The sequence below is a fragment of the Crocuta crocuta genome, unplaced genomic scaffold (genome assembly GCF_008692635.1).
Source record: "Crocuta crocuta isolate KB4526 unplaced genomic scaffold, BGI_CrCroc_1.0 scaffold619, whole genome shotgun sequence".
NCBI classification, from domain to species: Eukaryota; Metazoa; Chordata; class Mammalia; order Carnivora; family Hyaenidae; genus Crocuta; species Crocuta crocuta.
The window spans coordinates 2,373,264-2,390,344 of record NW_027533395.1 but is presented as its reverse complement, the minus strand read 5'-3'; the positions used below and the strand labels follow the sequence as shown (position 1 = coordinate 2,390,344).

The 17,081-nt window shown below is 39.7% G+C and overlaps 1 protein-coding gene across 4 annotated transcripts in view; it reads left to right on the top strand.

Moving 5' to 3' along the window:
• NT5C2 (5'-nucleotidase, cytosolic II) overlaps positions 1-14,017 on the top strand; it is a 92,060-nt gene extending 78,043 nt beyond the window's left edge. For 3 of the 4 annotated variants that reach the window (XM_077748475.1, XM_077748476.1, XM_077748478.1), the window contains 13 exons: positions 2,242-2,333; positions 2,471-2,528; positions 3,562-3,655; positions 4,270-4,323; positions 7,010-7,093; positions 8,385-8,426; positions 9,496-9,603; positions 9,874-9,940; positions 10,644-10,814; positions 12,112-12,163; positions 12,271-12,331; positions 12,464-12,640; positions 13,288-14,017. In XM_077748475.1, coding sequence (XP_077604601.1) covers positions 2,242-2,333; positions 2,471-2,528; positions 3,562-3,655; positions 4,270-4,323; positions 7,010-7,093; positions 8,385-8,426; positions 9,496-9,603; positions 9,874-9,940; positions 10,644-10,814; positions 12,112-12,163; positions 12,271-12,331; positions 12,464-12,640; positions 13,288-13,524 — 1,297 coding nt within the window. In that variant the 3' untranslated portion in view covers positions 13,525-14,017. Of the gene's footprint in view, positions 1-2,241; positions 2,334-2,470; positions 2,529-2,783; positions 2,837-3,561; positions 3,656-4,269; positions 4,324-7,009; positions 7,094-8,384; positions 8,427-9,495; positions 9,604-9,873; positions 9,941-10,643; positions 10,815-12,111; positions 12,164-12,270; positions 12,332-12,463; positions 12,641-13,287 lie in introns of those variants that run through there. The other variant, XM_077748477.1, reaches the window with a different exon arrangement.
• The last annotated feature ends 3,064 nt before the right edge of the window (positions 14,018-17,081 follow it).

Sequence of the window (17,081 nt, the reverse complement as noted above, 5' to 3'; positions counted from 1 at the left end):
AAGTCATTTGGGTTCTTATTGCCTGATAAATAACTATTAACTATCCTTATGTAAAGGAATTACTTTTTAATGATGGAGAGAACAGGAAAGTATATCTAAGGAGATAGTGTCATCTTACTAAACCCAGCTGAGGAAAGCATGTCATTACTTTTCCCTTCCATCTTAATTTTCATTACAGAAAGTCTTAGGAGGCTAGAAAATGAGATATTCTACAAAGTTACTCCTTACTGGGAATTCTTATTTCAGAAGTGTAACGAAGAAAGGGAGCTAATGTAATTTTCTGTTCCTAACTAGAATTTATGCCATTGGTATCTAACAGACCCAAGCAGGAATTTACCCAGGTTACTCTGAGTACAAACTTTAAATCTGATGTCGTTTATTTAGTTATCTCTACATACTCATTGTGAGAACTGTGCAGTTTTTAAATAAATATTTTATTTTTAAGCAATCTCTACACCCATCATGGGGCACAAACTCACAACCTCAAGATCTAGAGTTGTACGTTCCACTATCTGAGCCAGCTAGGCACCCTGAGAATTGTGCATTTTTATATTTCAGCTTTTTTCTCTTTTGGTTTCTCTGTACTGTTTGTTTCTTTGTTTTTTTAATTAATCCTGTCCCTTTCCACTTCTTGGAGTATTTCATTTCCCTCTGCAAAGTTCTTTGGCATTTCTAACATCTTCTGTCTGTTTTGCTGGCTTTTTTCCTTTTAACCCTGAGGGTTCTCCGTGGGTCCATTTTCAGTCTTGTTTTTCCTCTGCCCTATAAGGGGCCGCATCCACTGTAACAGCTTTCGTGACTTCATCTATTATCTATCTGTAGATGATCTCAGTTCTCTCTTAAGTCTGAATCTCTGTTTGAAGTTTTTGACCTTGCTTCTAATTGCCTATAAAAATCTGCTTACTTTGAGCTTACTGTATCCAAAATAAAACTACTCTTACGCCTACTTGTTACTCAGTTTTCATATTTCTGTGAATGGTACCACCATCCTTTCAGAGACACCATCTTGTGAGCATCATCAGCTTTGATTCTCACGTCCTCATTGCCACAGCCAGTCAGTAGCCTGGTCTTAATTCATTTTACCTTGGTAGTCTCTCATGATTAATGCTTCCCTTTAATTTCCTGTCCTACCACTCTAGGAGTGACCCTTCTTGCTCTCATCTAGGCTGCTGCAGTAACCTCTTAACTGATTTCCCAGTCGTTTGTGTCAGTTTTTCTGCATCATAAATTACCTTAAAGCCTAGTGGCCTAGAACAATGACTCTTTTATTTAGAATCCTGAGAGTCAGCTGGGTAATTCTGGGGTTGCTCAGCTGATCTGGAATGGCCTGTCCGGCAGTTAGCAGCCTGTTGGTGGGCGTTCCTCATTTCTATACGTAGCCTTTATCCTCCAGCAGGTTATCTCCCTCATTCATACAGCAGTCTCAGAGGTCCAAATGCAGCAAGAGTAGGCAAGCCCCAGTATGCAGGTATTTTCAAAGTTTCTGCCTAGATCCCCAGCTGCTGCTGTTGGAGCTTTATTTGAGGATGGAGAGAGAGACTGAGCCTCTGAGCTGGAGGAACTGCAGAGTCACACATTACAAAGAAAGTCATAGAAAGAATTTGTAGCCAATCGTGCAACATACCACATTTCTTTCTCCTTTTTATCCTAAAACTGTTACTAATGGAATATTATTACAGTTTAGCTCTGACGGTTTTATCCCTTTGTTTAAAACTGTTAGTGGCACCACAGACCTGTCAGTGGCACTCTCTTGCCCCTGAGTGAAAGATAACGGTAGCATGATCTGCCTCAGTTCATCTTTCTAGCTTTATTTTCTTCTGCTCCCCTGTCTGCACCCAGTTTGGACTAGTTTTTGAATTGGAGCCTTTAAGGGCCTGCTCCTATGCCAGCTTTTTCATGAATCCCTCCTAGGTTTCCCTCTTCTCACATCCACATCACTTGTTTCTACCCCTTAAGTTGAAATGGTCTCTTCCTCAGTTTTCTCATAGCATTCTGAACCTTTCTTTTGGCACTTGTGATTTTTTACTTTGTGATAACTGTTTGTGTCTGTGACTTGCCTCCTTTACCTGACTGAGAGCTTTTTAAGGGCTGTTTATCTTCATAGCCACTCACATGTAGTATTTACACCCTGCCTTGCATGTAGCCACCAAAATATTTGAATGAATTTTTAAATGATAAGTATTTCTCCTGGTAGTAATACTCATTTTTTGAATGTCATTTAATTAAAATTTTTTCTTTCAGACCAGAAACTAGAGAGCAGTATCCAAATAAATTTATCCAACGAGATGACACTGAAAGATTTTACATTCTGAACACACTATTCAACCTACCAGGTAGCTTCATTCTGTGCTTATATATACAGATGCTTTCCCTTCTTTTCATGATCATTTGTCTTTGCTCAAGGGAGATAATGAAGTAAGTTTGAATTATTTCATTTATGTTTATGAATATCCTATTCTTCATTTTTCAGAGACCTACCTGTTGGCCTGCCTAGTAGATTTTTTTACTAATTGTCCTAGATATACCAGGTATGTATATAGTATAATTTTCTTTTTCCAATTGATTTTTTCAAATTAATGTACAGGGTTTTAGAGAACTGGCCATTGTAGGTCTTTTCTGCTTTTCTGAAGTGAATTTAGTGCTAGTGAGAGATGCCACATTGCCAGCCTGAGAGATGGGACAGCACCAGCAGCTCCATGCAGGCTCTCACCTCCCACACGGCCCCCTCTCCTTGCCAGTGTGCTGCAGCCATGTTTGGAAGGGACCACTTCTGATTGGCTTCTCCTGGGAATGAAGACGGCCAGCAGAGGTGCTAATTGTGACAACTGAGTGGGAGGTTTGTGTGATGATTATCTGTCCAAGCAGAATTACACTAAAACCCCCCAACTCATTTCACAGCAGCTACCCAGGAGCCATTCAGCAATGGCAATTTAGTTTCATTCCCAGGCCCAGCAAGATTTGATTGAGAAGTAAATATGGTTTGTCCTCCCTGAAGTAAAATTTTGTTTAAGTCTTGAACAAGTTATCCTCTCCTTTTTAGGGCGAATTGTAGAACCACTGCTCAGCCATATGTGTCAGAGTTTGCTAACTTATCCTGCCTAGGCCTTATCCACTTCAAGGCACTAAATCTGGTGGAGCACCAAGTCACTATGCTAAATAGAAAATAGGCGTTACCTCTGTACCTAGAGACAACACTGGAAAAGTCAGGATGAAGAGCACCTCAATTACCAATGTTAAGCTTTAAATGTTTCTTTGATGGGAACCTGTTTCTTAAAAGTGATGAATAAAAAGAACATGATAGTTTTGGAACTGACCTTTAGGTTTCATTCAGTATATTGTTCTATCACTTTGTATTTGTTCACAATCATTGTATTTCATTGAACACTGTAGTCCTTTCTGGTTGTGAAAGTGGATTTTCATTAGGGAGTAATTATTTTCCTAATTAGCCTCAGCCTTTATCCATGTGATAATGGAACCTTTGGGTCCCCTGAGCCATGTTTGGTATTCATTTTATTTACCCTCTTTTGGATTCCCTGTCATGTTCTTTCCATCTTTGTATAGCTGTGAGACAGGATTTAAAGACGGGGACCTCTTCATGTCTTACCGGAGTATGTTCCAGGATGTGAGAGATGCTGTTGACTGGGTTCATTACAAGGTACCTGGGAGCTGCTGTGTCACCTGTTCACTCTGTGGCGTGTGTTGTATGGTTTGACATTAACTTTCCAAGTGCAAATACAGCAGTTTTTCTTCCATTTAAAAAAAAAAAAAGAGAGAGAGAGATTTGCCCCCTAGTGACAGCTCTCTAGAATACTTTTGTTCTTGTCTTTGTCCAGCTTTCAAAAGTTATGTGATCTTTCCTTCATCATCCTGCTTGGCTTCCAGCTCTTATTTCAGTTTGCATTTCCCAAACTTACAAGAGATTTTAGTGTTAAGATTACACTTACCCTACCCTTTGAGGATGATTATGGTCTGTTTGTTTTTTCCAAATACCTCCTGCTTGACTAATACATTAACTAATTAAAATTACACTTACTGTAAATTACACTGACTAAAATGAAATACCTTTTGATTTCTAGTTTAAAATAAACATAGTTTTATATTTTAAATACATTTTGGAGGCAGAGTTGCTACCTTATCATGGCCTTCTCTAGTTTATCTACTATTCCATTTTGGTAGATACTTAAAAAATGCATTTGGGTTGATAGTAGACATAATTTTTCTTATAAACTGTTAAAAACTGATTTTGTTCTTTTTTTTTCCCCCCTGTAGGGCTCCCTTAAGGAAAAGACAGTTGAAAATCTTGAGAAGTATGTAGTCAAAGATGTAAGTAATAAAGGGGAAAATAGATCTGTAAATCAGAGAAATGAATGAAAAACCTATTTAAAATGAAATGGACAAGGGAAGACAACTAATTTGTCTTGACATACTATATGTCAGGCACAATCACCAGGAATTTTCACCAGAACATAGGTCTTAGAATAGTTTTTCCTGTTTGTTCCTAGGCAAGAAGATCCAGTATATCATTTGTCTTTTTAGCTCTGATGATAATAATAGTAGCTAGAGTAGTTACTGTGTGCACATCACTGTACTAAGTGATTACATGCCCTTTAATCTTCCATATAACCCTGAGTGAGGTATTGTCACCTCTGCTTTGTAGATAAACTGAGGCGGGTGCCTGGGTGGCTCAGTTGGTTAAGCATCTGATTCTTGATTTCAGCTCAGGTCATGATCTCACAGTCGTGAGATCAAGCCCCACACTGCTCTGTGCTGAGTGTGGATCATGTTTAAGATTCTCCCCGTCTGGGGGCACCTGGGTAGCTCAGTCAGTTGACCATCCAATTTCTGCTCAGGTCATGATCTCACAGTTTGTGAGCTCGGGACCTGCATTGGGCTCTCAGCTCAGTGCAGAGCCCTTTTAGGATCCTCTTTCTCCTTCTCTCTTTCTGCTCTTCCCCAGATCACATTTGCTGTCTCTCAAAATAATTTTTATTTTTAAAGATTCTCTCCCTCTAGGGTGCCTGGGTGGCTCATTTGGTTAAGCATCTGACTCTTGATTTTGGCCTAGGTCATAATCTCATGGTTCATGAGATTGAGCTCCACATTGGGCTCTGCGCTGATAGCACGGAGCCTGCTTGGGATTCTCTCTCTCCCTGCCTCTCCCCTACTTACACTTGAATTCTCTCTCTAATTAAAAAAAAATAGATTCTCTCCCTTTCTCTGCCCCTCCCCTACTAGTGCTCTCTCAAAAATCAAAAAAAATAATTTAAAAAACCTGGTGAACAGAAGTTACATAACTTGTCCAAGTTTATACAGTAGATTTTTAAAATCTAGAGTTTATAGAATTGTGCCAATGTTAATTTCTTAGTTTTGTTCATTATACTATGGATATGTAAGATCTTTAATATTAAGGGAAGCTAGATGAAGAATATATGGGAAAATAATCAGGTTAGTTTAATTAACATAGTGTAATATTGGTTTCAGGAGTAGGATTTAGTGATCCATCACTTAACATACAACACCCAGTGCTTATCCCCACAACTGCCCTCCTTAATGCCCATCCCCCTCCACCTCCCCTCCAGCAACCTTTTGTTTTCTATATTTAAGAGTCTCTTATGGTTTGCCTCCTTCCTGTTTTTATCTTATTTTTCCTTCCCTTCTCCTATACTTATGTTTGTTTCTTAAATTCCACATATGAATGAAATCCTATTATATTTGTCTTTCTCTGACTTATTTTGCTTATTAGCATGATACACTCTAGCCATCCATGTATTGCAAATATTTGGCAAGATTTCATCTTTTTAATATTCCTCTGTGTGTGTGTGTGTGTATCAATCACATTTTCTTTATCCATTCATTAGTCAGTGGACATTTGGGCTCTTCTCTTATTTGACTATTGTCGATAGTGCTGTGAACGTTGGGGTGCTGTGCCCCTTTGAATTAGCATTTTTGTATCCCTTGGATAGTAGTGCAATTGCTGGGCCTTAGGGTAGTTCTGTTTTTAACTTTTTGAGAGACCTTTATAAAACGGTTTTCCAGAGTGGCTGCACCAATTTGTATTCCCAGAAACAGTGCAAAAGTTTGGAACTATTTTAATATAAGAAGGAAACACAGCTTCAAGATGAGATACTTCCTTGTCTCACAGAGTATGAATTGTGGAATGCAATATTTTTTTCAAAGTACTTTGGTATAGATTTCTTAGTGTTTTCAGTCATTGTACTTCCTTTTCCCCCTCCACTCCTATTTCCACTATTGTTTCAAGAGAGAACACTGAGGGTTCACGAGAGGTCCAGGAGAATTTGAGTGAAGGAACCTATTTAGTGTGAGAGAAGGAAAAGCTGCTTTTCTTCTTAGTCTCATCAGGAGTTAGAATTTCCTCATGTATCTACGGATGGGTCTGAGCATTTCTAGGTTGCATCCTGCACATGGCATTTAATTCTTCAAGGTGTTTTATATGACAAAAGCCTACGCAGGGAAACCACAGCTTATGCTCTCCTTGTATTTTGCTGGTGATGTTTAAAATCAGCTTCTCCTCACCTTTAATATACCTCATTCATATACTTCAAGAGATTACAAGGTAATTTAAACTCTTTCTTGGGGCAGACACGAAGAAGGTAGAGAAGGTTTTATTTTTTAATTTTGTTTGGTTTTTTGTAATCTCTACACCCAGTGGTGGGGCCCAAACTCCTAACCCTGAGATCAAGAGTCGCATGCTCTTCCGACTGAGCCTGCCAGGTGCCCTGAGGTGTTTTTAATAAGCATATTTAATATATTTAAAAAGTATATCTGTATCGTTTTATATATACACCTATACATTATATACACCATGTATATACTGCATAGCTTAATACTTCATGCGTAGTGATAATGTGGTCTTTTAAATGTAAAACTCTGAAACCAACCAACCCTCAAAGCACATCCCCTATTCTTATTTAGGGAGACAAAAGTTGAAGTGTAAAAAGACTATATATTTGTGTTTTAGTTTATCATTCATCATCATTTTACATTTCAGGGGAAACTGCCTTTGCTTCTGAGCCGAATGAAGGAAGTAGGGAAAGTGTTTCTTGCCACCAACAGTGACTATAAATATACAGATGTAAGTGCCTAATGTTCATACTTATTTATACAGAGAAATTGTTTTGGCCTAAGGAACTGTGAATGAAGATAATGAGGACACTTGTTAGTGAGGGTAGTTTTTTGCCATGTCACTTTGAGAGCAGAGTGAAAAAAAACAACAGCATTAGGGCTACATCGGAATGGTTCTCAAATTTTTCTAATTATTTCTTTTGACTTTTCCCTGATTACAGTTGATCACTTGAAGGTTTTAATTTGGAGGTTGTTTAAAATATTTGTGATTTTAAAAAAGGTTTTCTATCTTTTTGGTGCATCATTTGTATAAACTTGAGAGGTCACACATTTATTTACTGCATATGTGTACATGCCCCTCCTCCTGCCAGGAGCCAGACAGCAGTAGATGGTGCAAAGATGTGTGGACTCTTCACCATCAGAATTTACCTTTTAACTTAGACATTTCTTTGCCAGGACTAAAGCATGTGGAAAAGCCAATTTAACCCCTTAGCCTCATCTTATTATTGCTAAGATAGTTACAGGTTTATAGTACTAGAAAGAAGCCCAGTGCTCTGCAATTCTCAGTGTAAAATCTTGATTTAGCAATCTGGTGAGTTGGAGTAAGCAGTCTTACAAAGGCAACAAATCTGATGGTTTATTGGCTTGGTTAGTCTAGAAAGAATAAATAGTAAGGAGGGCAAGGTATGTTATTTCCATGTGAGTCATTAGTTTTGTCTATGCCCTGACCTCAGATACCCATTCCAAATATGTGTTCCAGTCCGCTAAGAGGATTCAGTAGGGCTATATGGATGACGTGTACAAAGTTACGTCCTAGAAGAAGCCTATGTCTGTCCTACTGAGACTGTCAGTTTTAGTTTGTTATATTGAAGCATTAATTTCTGGCTTTACCTGTCATGATTTGATAAGCTTAGGGGAAACAAGAATGTGATGAATCCTATATTAAAAAAGACATGTCTAAGGGGTGCCTGGGTGGCTTAGTTGGTTAAGCATCCGACTTTCACTTAGGTCATGATCTCACGGTTCGTGGGTTCGAGCCCCGTGTCGGGCTCTGTGCTGACTGCCAGCTCAGAGCCTGGAGCCTGTTTCAGTCTGTGACTCCCTCTCTCTCTCTGACCCTCCCCTGCTCACGCTGTCTCTCTCTCTGTCTCCTAGAAATAAATAAACATTTAAAAAAAATAAAAATAAAAAAATAAAAATAAAAAAGACATGTCTAAAAGGTTGGGTTTGAATTTTTTTAGGTGCTACATATCTTTTGCAAAAGTAGTATACAGACCTTATGTTGGATTTTTTTTTTCCAGAAAATTATGACATACCTGTTCGATTTCCCACATGGCCCCAAGGTACTATACGTAACTTAACAGACCATTGTTTTTAGTAATAATGAATGCATTTAGTGATCCTAGAATATTGAGAGTAAGGAATTGTCAGAACTCATCTGGAAATCATTAAGCTTAGAAGCAATGCAGGAGCTAGTATAGTTTAACATTGCTAGAGATTTGAGAACATAGTAGACAGAAATAAAAGGGAGATATTTGTGTTATTTAGTAAGAAGTGTTTTTATGTCCAAGAAGTTCTAAGTTTGTATGGCAAAGAAAGGACTTTTCACATTGAGTAAGATATGTGATTAAAAGAAACAGAAGATATGTATATTCTTGACAACTTCTAGATACTACTCTTAGTTACTGCTGAATTTTGTGCCAAGAACAGTTAACCTTGATATTTAGCAGAGAAGTCTTCATTCCCACAGTGTGGCTGCAGTTAAATTTAAGGAATACTCATTGCAACCGAGTAACATCCTTATGGGCTTTAGTCCTTCTTTGATAAATATCAGTAAATCTGTGTTTTGAGGTCACCCAAAAGCATAGTTTGACCGTAAAAGTTTAACATGATGGTTCCCCTTCAGGATAGAAATCATGTTAATGGGCATAACTTCTTTATTAGTACTGTGATGAGCCTCCATTATGAGCCAAGGCTAATGTATACCTAGAGGCATTATTCTGAGATCCAGTAAAATTTGCTAGTAATAGTTCCATGTTAGTTTATATACTTAAGTTCTGATGCTGATCTGCCTCTTTCTTAAACTGTCTCTTGAATATTGATTTGCATCTTTCTTTCACCCCTTTGAGCCTTTTTTGCATATTTCAGAGTGTGAGGTCACTTTCCTTCATATGTTAAATTGCTGTGAAATATTAGTAGAGGAAATGATTTTAAACATGTTAATTTATATTTTCAACTTGATGCTTCTAAAAGAATGTGGCCTATAAGACACAATATGTTTTTAATACAATAGTGGGATCTTCTGTGTATACTTAATATGTCTACATTCCTTACATTTGAGTGAGATTAAATATTAGTGCCTCAAGGGTTAGGAGTGATATTTTGGCTTTTGCTGTTTCTCAACCTCATCAGCCTGGGAGCTCCCATCGACCATGGCAGTCCTACTTTGACCTGATCTTGGTGGATGCACGGAAGCCACTTTTTTTTGGAGAAGGCACAGTACTGCGTCAGGTGGATACTGTAAGTCAAGAGGATGATCTGTCTGCTAGCACATTGTCCTTCATACTTCTCCTTTCCCCACTCTTTTTCTTCCTAATGAAACAGGTATTTTTATTATCCATATCTTTCTTTTTAATTTAGGAGTTTTAGTATTAATTGGGATAGCCCAATAATTTCAAAAAAATATAATTCAAAAGTGCCATTCATTTAGATGCCTATCCAGATTGCATTTTGGGTGGAGATTGTGATAGAACAGTAAATTATTAGAAAGTCTATCTTCTCTTCTCACAGAAAACTGGCAAGCTGAAAATTGGTACCTACACAGGCCCCTTACAACATGGCATCGTCTACTCTGGAGGTGAGTCACAGATTTCCCTTTATTTAGTTTAAGTCTTTGTTTAGGCTTCATTGTGAAAGCTTTGGGGTCTTCCTGGCATAGTGCCACATACACTCTTTAGTGTCCTAAAGATATGGTCTCCTGGAGGAAACTGCTTCAGTCACCTGCTAATGCAAGAGGAGTCAGGGAGAACAGGTTTGAGAAGTTGTTAGTATGTCCTAATGAGTCTTTGATTTTCACTAAAAGGATCAGTTTTTCCTCATCCTTTTACGTATTTGAGACTTTTTCTCATTGTCCTGGAATGATTTGAGGTGGTTCTCAAAGGGGTCCTGAAGGAGCCCCTATGGATCCTGATGCATATTTAGTTGCAATGAGAAACTGTTGAACAAAACGAAATGTCAGACCTTTGATGACAAATGGCAGTGGTTCTTTACGAGAGTTATATTTACTAAAGCTGAGACATACAGTTTTGTTGCTCTTGGATTTGGTTATCAAGACCTCTGGTTAGCACAGTGGAGCTGAAGGCCTTGTGTTAGAGGCAGTAAAAGGAATGATGAAAGAAAAACAATGGTGGGTCTTTGAGGTGAGTAAGCCCTACTTCTAGTCTGTTCCTTGCATAAGAATAAAATTAATCAGTACAGTATCTAATGGCTATGGTCCTTAGAAGGCTTGTTTTTAATATGGAGACATTTTTGTTTTCCCATTGTTCATTCCCTTGTTTCAGGTTCATCTGATACAGTCTGTGATCTGTTGGGAGCAAAGGGCAAGGACATTTTGTATATCGGAGATCACATTTTTGGGGACATTTTAAAATCAAAGAAACGACAAGGGTGGCGAACTTTCTTGGTGATTCCTGAACTTGCACAGGAGCTGCACGTCTGGACTGATAAGAGCTGTAAGGACCATTACTCTTATTTTATATCTTAAGGGCCAGCTGTGAATCATTCCTCCTGGATGAACTCGTTACTTTGTATGTGGGGAGAAAAGGAGAGGGGCAGAGATGGTCAAAGATATTTGGATACCTCCCTTTACCCAGATATTTTACAGAACTCCTGAATTTGAGGAAATAGGAGAGGTTCTCGTGTTTAGCCTTTCTCTTGAATTCCTTCAGGGTTAAGGACAGAATGTTGCTATCCTGAATTCTATTACTATAGCAACTAAACTTTGAATTCCATTTTCTTCTGTAGTCCCATATTTTCTAATCACATGTACTAGTTCCCTGTCTCTGTGACGTGGGGGGAGTGATGGCTTTGAGTGGTAATTACATCCCCCTTTTCCCTGCTCTTTTGAGAAGTAGAGAATGAGGCCAAATTGTATTCTGTACATGGAACTGAGCTGTAGGTCTAGTTATATAAACCTGTTGGACATGGAAGTTCTCCAGCCAGTCCTACCTAGCATCACCCACTGTGTCAGGTAGTTACCCCAGCTCTACTACCTAATATCTTCATGACCTGAGGCAAGTTACTGGGATATCTGGTGTGTCAGTTTCCTCAAATATGAAAATGAGGCTAACCTACTTCATAAAGACAAAAGTAACAACCTTTCTCAACCTAGGCTCCTCATCTGATGCACAGAACAGAGAAGTTAATAAGAATGACTCTCAGTTCTCCCAAAGATGGTAGATTAAAAAAATTTGTTATCAACAGTATATACATTAGGACTTCTCTTTGGGGAGCCCAGGTTGAGAAAGGCCGGAACCCCTACAAAGCAGGCAGCAGATGCTGGCTGTTGCTTGACCTTGGTGGGATTTTTCTGGCTAGTCTTTCATCCATATTTTCAGCTTTTACACCTCTGAAATTCTATAAATCTAGTTGATTTGGCTCTATTTCCTGGATTTGTGACTCTGGACACATCACCCAGTCTTCCTTCTTTGATCTGAAAATGGAACTGCTAACACTGATTTTGCTGAAACATTTCCGATGGGTTACAAATTAGCACTTAGCATCCGTTTGGAAAGGAGAGTTGTAGCCAGCGGGGTTGAAGTAGAAGAAGAAATCATGGCTTTGATCCGCTGCCAGATCCCAAGCAGGGCAGGACTGGGTTTTCCTGAAGCAAGAGAATGAAGTCATTTTGTGCAGTCACCATAGCTTTACTTTTCAGTCATGTCTGCAGCCTCTTAACTTAGTTCCAGCTGTAGTTAAAAACTGAATGCTTTTTATTTAAAACATTTTTCTCTTCCTTCCAAACTTTAGCGCTTTTTGAAGAGCTTCAGAGCTTGGATATTTTCTTGGCTGAACTCTACAAGTAAGTTTCCAGATTCTAAAGACAAACATTTCTTCCCTAAACATATCACCTAGGTGTAAGACACCTCCTTTCTGGAGATTTTCAGTGGAGTGTTTTTTTGCCTCCAGGCACCTTGACAGCAGCAGCAATGAGCGCCCTGACATTAGTTCCATCCAGAGACGTATTAAGGTATCCAAATGGGATTTGGGACAGATCTTGGAAAATAAAGTTGTGTTTTTTTTGTCTTTATCCTGTGATACAAGGACAGGCACATCACCAGCACCCAACAACTACTAGAATTCAGTCTCTTGTCTGTTGCAGAAAGTAACGCATGACATGGACATGTGCTATGGGATGATGGGGAGTCTGTTCCGCAGCGGCTCCCGGCAGACCCTCTTTGCCAGCCAGGTGATGCGCTATGCTGACCTCTATGCGGCCTCCTTCATCAACCTGCTGTATTACCCCTTCAGCTACCTCTTCAGAGCTGCCCATGTCTTGGTGAGTTGACACAGTTTTAGGCTGCTCTTTACAATAAAGATAGACACTTAGGCCTGAGAGCTACAGTTTGCTTTGTGGGATGACACAGGAGAGTTTGGGTCCTTTTTTCATTTATGTTTATTTTGAGAGCTGGGGAGGGGCGGAGAGAGAATACCAAGCAGGGTCCGTGCTGTCAGCACAGAGTACAACATGGGGTTCAGTAACACAGGGCTTGATCCTACAAACTTGTGAGATCATGTCTTGAGCCACCCCTGGGTCTTTTTTCCTAATGTGCAAAAAGCCCATAAGCAGGTTCCATGCTTGTACCGAAAGGAATCTTTGAGAAGGTAGGATCAAGTGAAGACTCCTCTTTTGTGAGCATTGAATAAGAGAAATACAGTTTTTATATAGCAGGACTGTTTTGTGCTGTGAAATAAGAATCTTTCTCCCCGATCTTTTCTAGTTTCGGGCTGTAATAATCGAGATGAGTTGAGAATGAGAGGAAAAAGGCAGCTATAGGTAGTTCCAGGACCACACTCAAGCATCTAATTTGGCCTGGCCTTTGATCCCTTATAGACCTGTCTTTGCACAGCCACCTAACAGAGAAAGGGTTAGGATTTGGGAAACTGTTTTACTCCACCTGCTTTCTGACCCTGACTTTGTTCTAGATGCCTCATGAATCAACGGTGGAACACACTCATGTAGATATTAACGAGATGGAGTCCCCTCTTGCCACCCGGAACCGCACATCAGTTGATTTCAAAGATACCGATTATAAGCGGCACCAGTTGACCCGGTCGATTAGTGAGATTAAACCCCCCAACCTCTTCCCACTGGCCCCCCAGGAAATTACACACTGCCATGATGAAGATGATGATGAAGAGGAGGAAGAGGAAGAAGAATAAGGAGGAAAACCAAAACTGAGCATCCATTAAACACGTTTTGGCAGGACTCACAGGAGCAAAGGATATCCCTGTTTGGGTTCTAGTGGGTGGGGGAGCTCCATCAAAGGTACATCTGCGAAGTTTCTGAAGACCTTAAAATACTCTAATCATAGATACTTTTTAGTAGTTTTGTTTGTCTGCACTCTGCAAATGGTGCACAATTGTAATGGAGTCGGTATTGGAAGAAAGCAAGGGTAAAGCTGGGCTGAACTGCTGCAGAAGGCTCCATTGTGGCTTATGACACCGTTTCCTTGTGTGGTTTCATCCTAGTGTGTATTGGATACACCAGGGCTAGTGAAGAGTATCCGAGTGGAACAAGGGTGAGGGGAAGAGGTGATCTGAAAATGATGTTATGTTACAAATTGTGCTCTTAATCCAAAATCCATCCTGAAATTTTCAGTGCATTACACAGTATTGTATGTCAGTGGAGAAATATATTGTTTCCATTATCAAATGTGGTCTTCTGTTAAGGTCAAGTTTCCTTTTACAAGCTTTGAAGTGGCCTCAGTGCCTGTGGGCAGACTGGAGGCTTCCGTGGTCTTGCACAAGTGTTTGGTTTGCTCCAGGGCTCGCCTGGAATGTACTGCTGTGATTCTGTCTTGAGGTGAAAGTCTTCATCTAATCTTACATTTTTTTGATAGTAGAAATGCGTCTTATCCAAAAATGATCTTTTTCTCATCTGGGATGAATCTGTAGAAAGAATTTGGCTGAAAGAGGACAAAGGAGCAAGCCCCGTGAAAGAGTGTAACTGAGTAAAGTCATTAGCGAGGGCTAGTGTGGTTCGTGCCATCACGACTTCCGGCCTTCCTTGTCCTCTAGGGTAGACTGTTTTCCGCAGTCAAGCATGAGGGGATGGGAAGAAGGCATGTAAGTCAGAACCGTACTAAAGCAGAGGGCACAATCAGTGTGAATAAATGTACTTCAGAATCCCAAGAGAAATCACTTGTTTTGAACAAGAGATCGTCACTGTATCCGGGAGGGCACCAGGCTGCCTCGCCGTCACACTCACAGTGGCTACAGCATCAGTTTGAATAGTAGTGTAGACTTTCACTTTACCTTTGTATATATTCCTTCCATTCTTTCTGGTGAACACAGAGGGTAGATTAGTTGCTCTAGAATTCAGTACAGTCTTTTTCTAATACTGACTTTGACCCCTTCCTGCACACAGCTTTAATAACTGTTGGTCTTCAGGTGGGTGTAGGTTTGGCCAGAGACATCACTTTGATATTCTTTTATAGGAAGGGATAATACAGCACAATTGATGGCTAAATAGCACCTAAATTAGTCCTGAAAACTTTTTCATGGGAAGTTTTTTAGTACAGGACTAGGTGGTGAAACTTTGTAAAAATTATTTTATAGGTAGGGAACACAGTTCAGTAACATAGCCAAGACTATATTATCTCACCACTTTCAGGATACATGGGCTTTACATGAAGTCATGCCAACTTTCTAACTGGTATATACTAGGAATATATGCTACTTTGAAAGTAATCAGGTTACCAGTGCTGTTGCAAATAGCAGTTAAATACAGACCTCTTTTAAAATTTTAGAGGGTCTAATTGTGGTCACCCCATGTATTCTTCTCTAAGTAGAGCTGTTGCCCAGTTTGGTACAGTCTTGTATTTGCTCAAAGCCAAATAATGTTTAAGTGGCTACAGCTGCAGAACTAACTTATAATAGTACATTTACATATTTTCCCTCTTAGAGCAAGGACCATCATGATCACTTTGCTTTAATTTACCACACTTTTTGTATTGTGTTAACGCATAAGATCTTACCTGTGTAAGAGTTTCTTTTTAGCCAGCTATCTGGCAGTGGGTCCAAAGATCAAAAAGAAAAATGCACAATTGGAAGAAGAATTCCACTGCTGGTCAGAGCTTTCTTCAGGACCAGCAAAACCTTTCTTGAAGAGCTAGGATTCCATTAAGCATCTAAGCCCCAGAGTTTAGTGTTTAGGTGGTCCGTGGGCAGGCACTCAGGGTAGATAGAGTTAAACTTGCTAAAACATGAAGGTGAGTTTCTCTGTTGCCAACAGTTAGGGAAGCTGAACTTAAAGTTTTTGTTTTGTGTTTTTAGACCTGAGGCATGTTAGATGGTGCAAACACAGATCTCCCAACCCTTCAAAATCGCTTCCTTGGGTATTTGAAAAGCACCAGACACCCCTTCTTGGGTGTTAGACTGAACTTTCAGTCTTAGGGCATTTACAGGGTTGACAGGGACCCTGGCACAGCCAGCAGCTAGGTGCAGCAGACCCCAGCCCTGCTGGGTTCCCTTTTAAGAGGGCTTGCCCCCTACATTCATCTCTAGCGTTCTATTTCAACCTTAGATTTTTCTCCTTCCATAAGCATAGCTCTGCTCAGACCTAAAATAAAAAAGCAAGCCCTTCAAGCCACCCTTTCCAAGTTAGGATTAAAGCTACAAATCCTTAGTCCCATTACTGTTTTTAAGCAACTACTTTAAAAAGCCACTTGCAGTGACATGTCAGACTTAAAAGTACTTTGTTCATGTTTAGATATTTCTAAATCAGATTTATTTATTTAAGAAATATTTTGTCAACAACTTTAAAGCCCTGCGATTTTTCCAGGGCTGCCGGAGCATTTAAAAATACTCCTACTCCCACAAATAGCCTGAGACAAACAAGTGCATATCTAAGTCTGCATTAAGGGTGGGAGCCTTGTACACATTCCGTGTTATGGAAACTATTTAACCTTTCTTTGATAGTGGAAAAAATGGTAACTGTGGCCCAGCTATCACCATGCAGTCAGTGGCCCAATTCCTTCCTTGGTTTCAAAGCATAGGCCTGAATATTTAGGTTTCTCGTGACATTTTTTTTTTCTTGGTGACTAGAGCATAGGGCTCTTAAAATTTTTCCTCAAATGGAACAATTTCAAATGATACACAACTTGGGGATGCCAAATCTCTACCATGGAGGTACCTGAGCAGCCCTAAAAATAGAAGAAAGTGATACACTACCATCAGACTGTAGAAAGGCCGTGCACAGCAGCTGGGAAGCAGAGCCAGGTGACGTCTAGTACCCCCATCATCCATCCTACACCTCACTACCGCCAGCCGGCATTTCACACTCCTCCTGCTGCTGAGTATCTACAAATAGCAGAAAGCAAATCCTCTTAAAAAAAAAAAAAAATGCATTCGCTTACAGAATGAACAAGGCAGCTTTTCCTGGCAATCTCAACCATTTTCCCCTGTTGTCAGCCACAGGATCTTCATCCCAAAGCTGCAGCACTATTGACTTACTTGAATGAAGAGAACGCAATTTCAAAAATAAAATATATGCAGTATTTTAAATTCCTCTGAAGAGCTTTAACACAAAAAAGTACTCCCCATTGAACACATTTTATCTCAAGCTTGCTGACTCTGTAAGTCTAAGGAGTTTATGTTTTCCAGTTTTTTTAAATGTTTACTTTTGAAAGACTGTACACGAAAGCAGGGCAGGGGAAGAGAGAGGTGGGCAGAGAGCGCGGGACAGAGGATCTGAAGTGGGCTCTACACTGACAGCA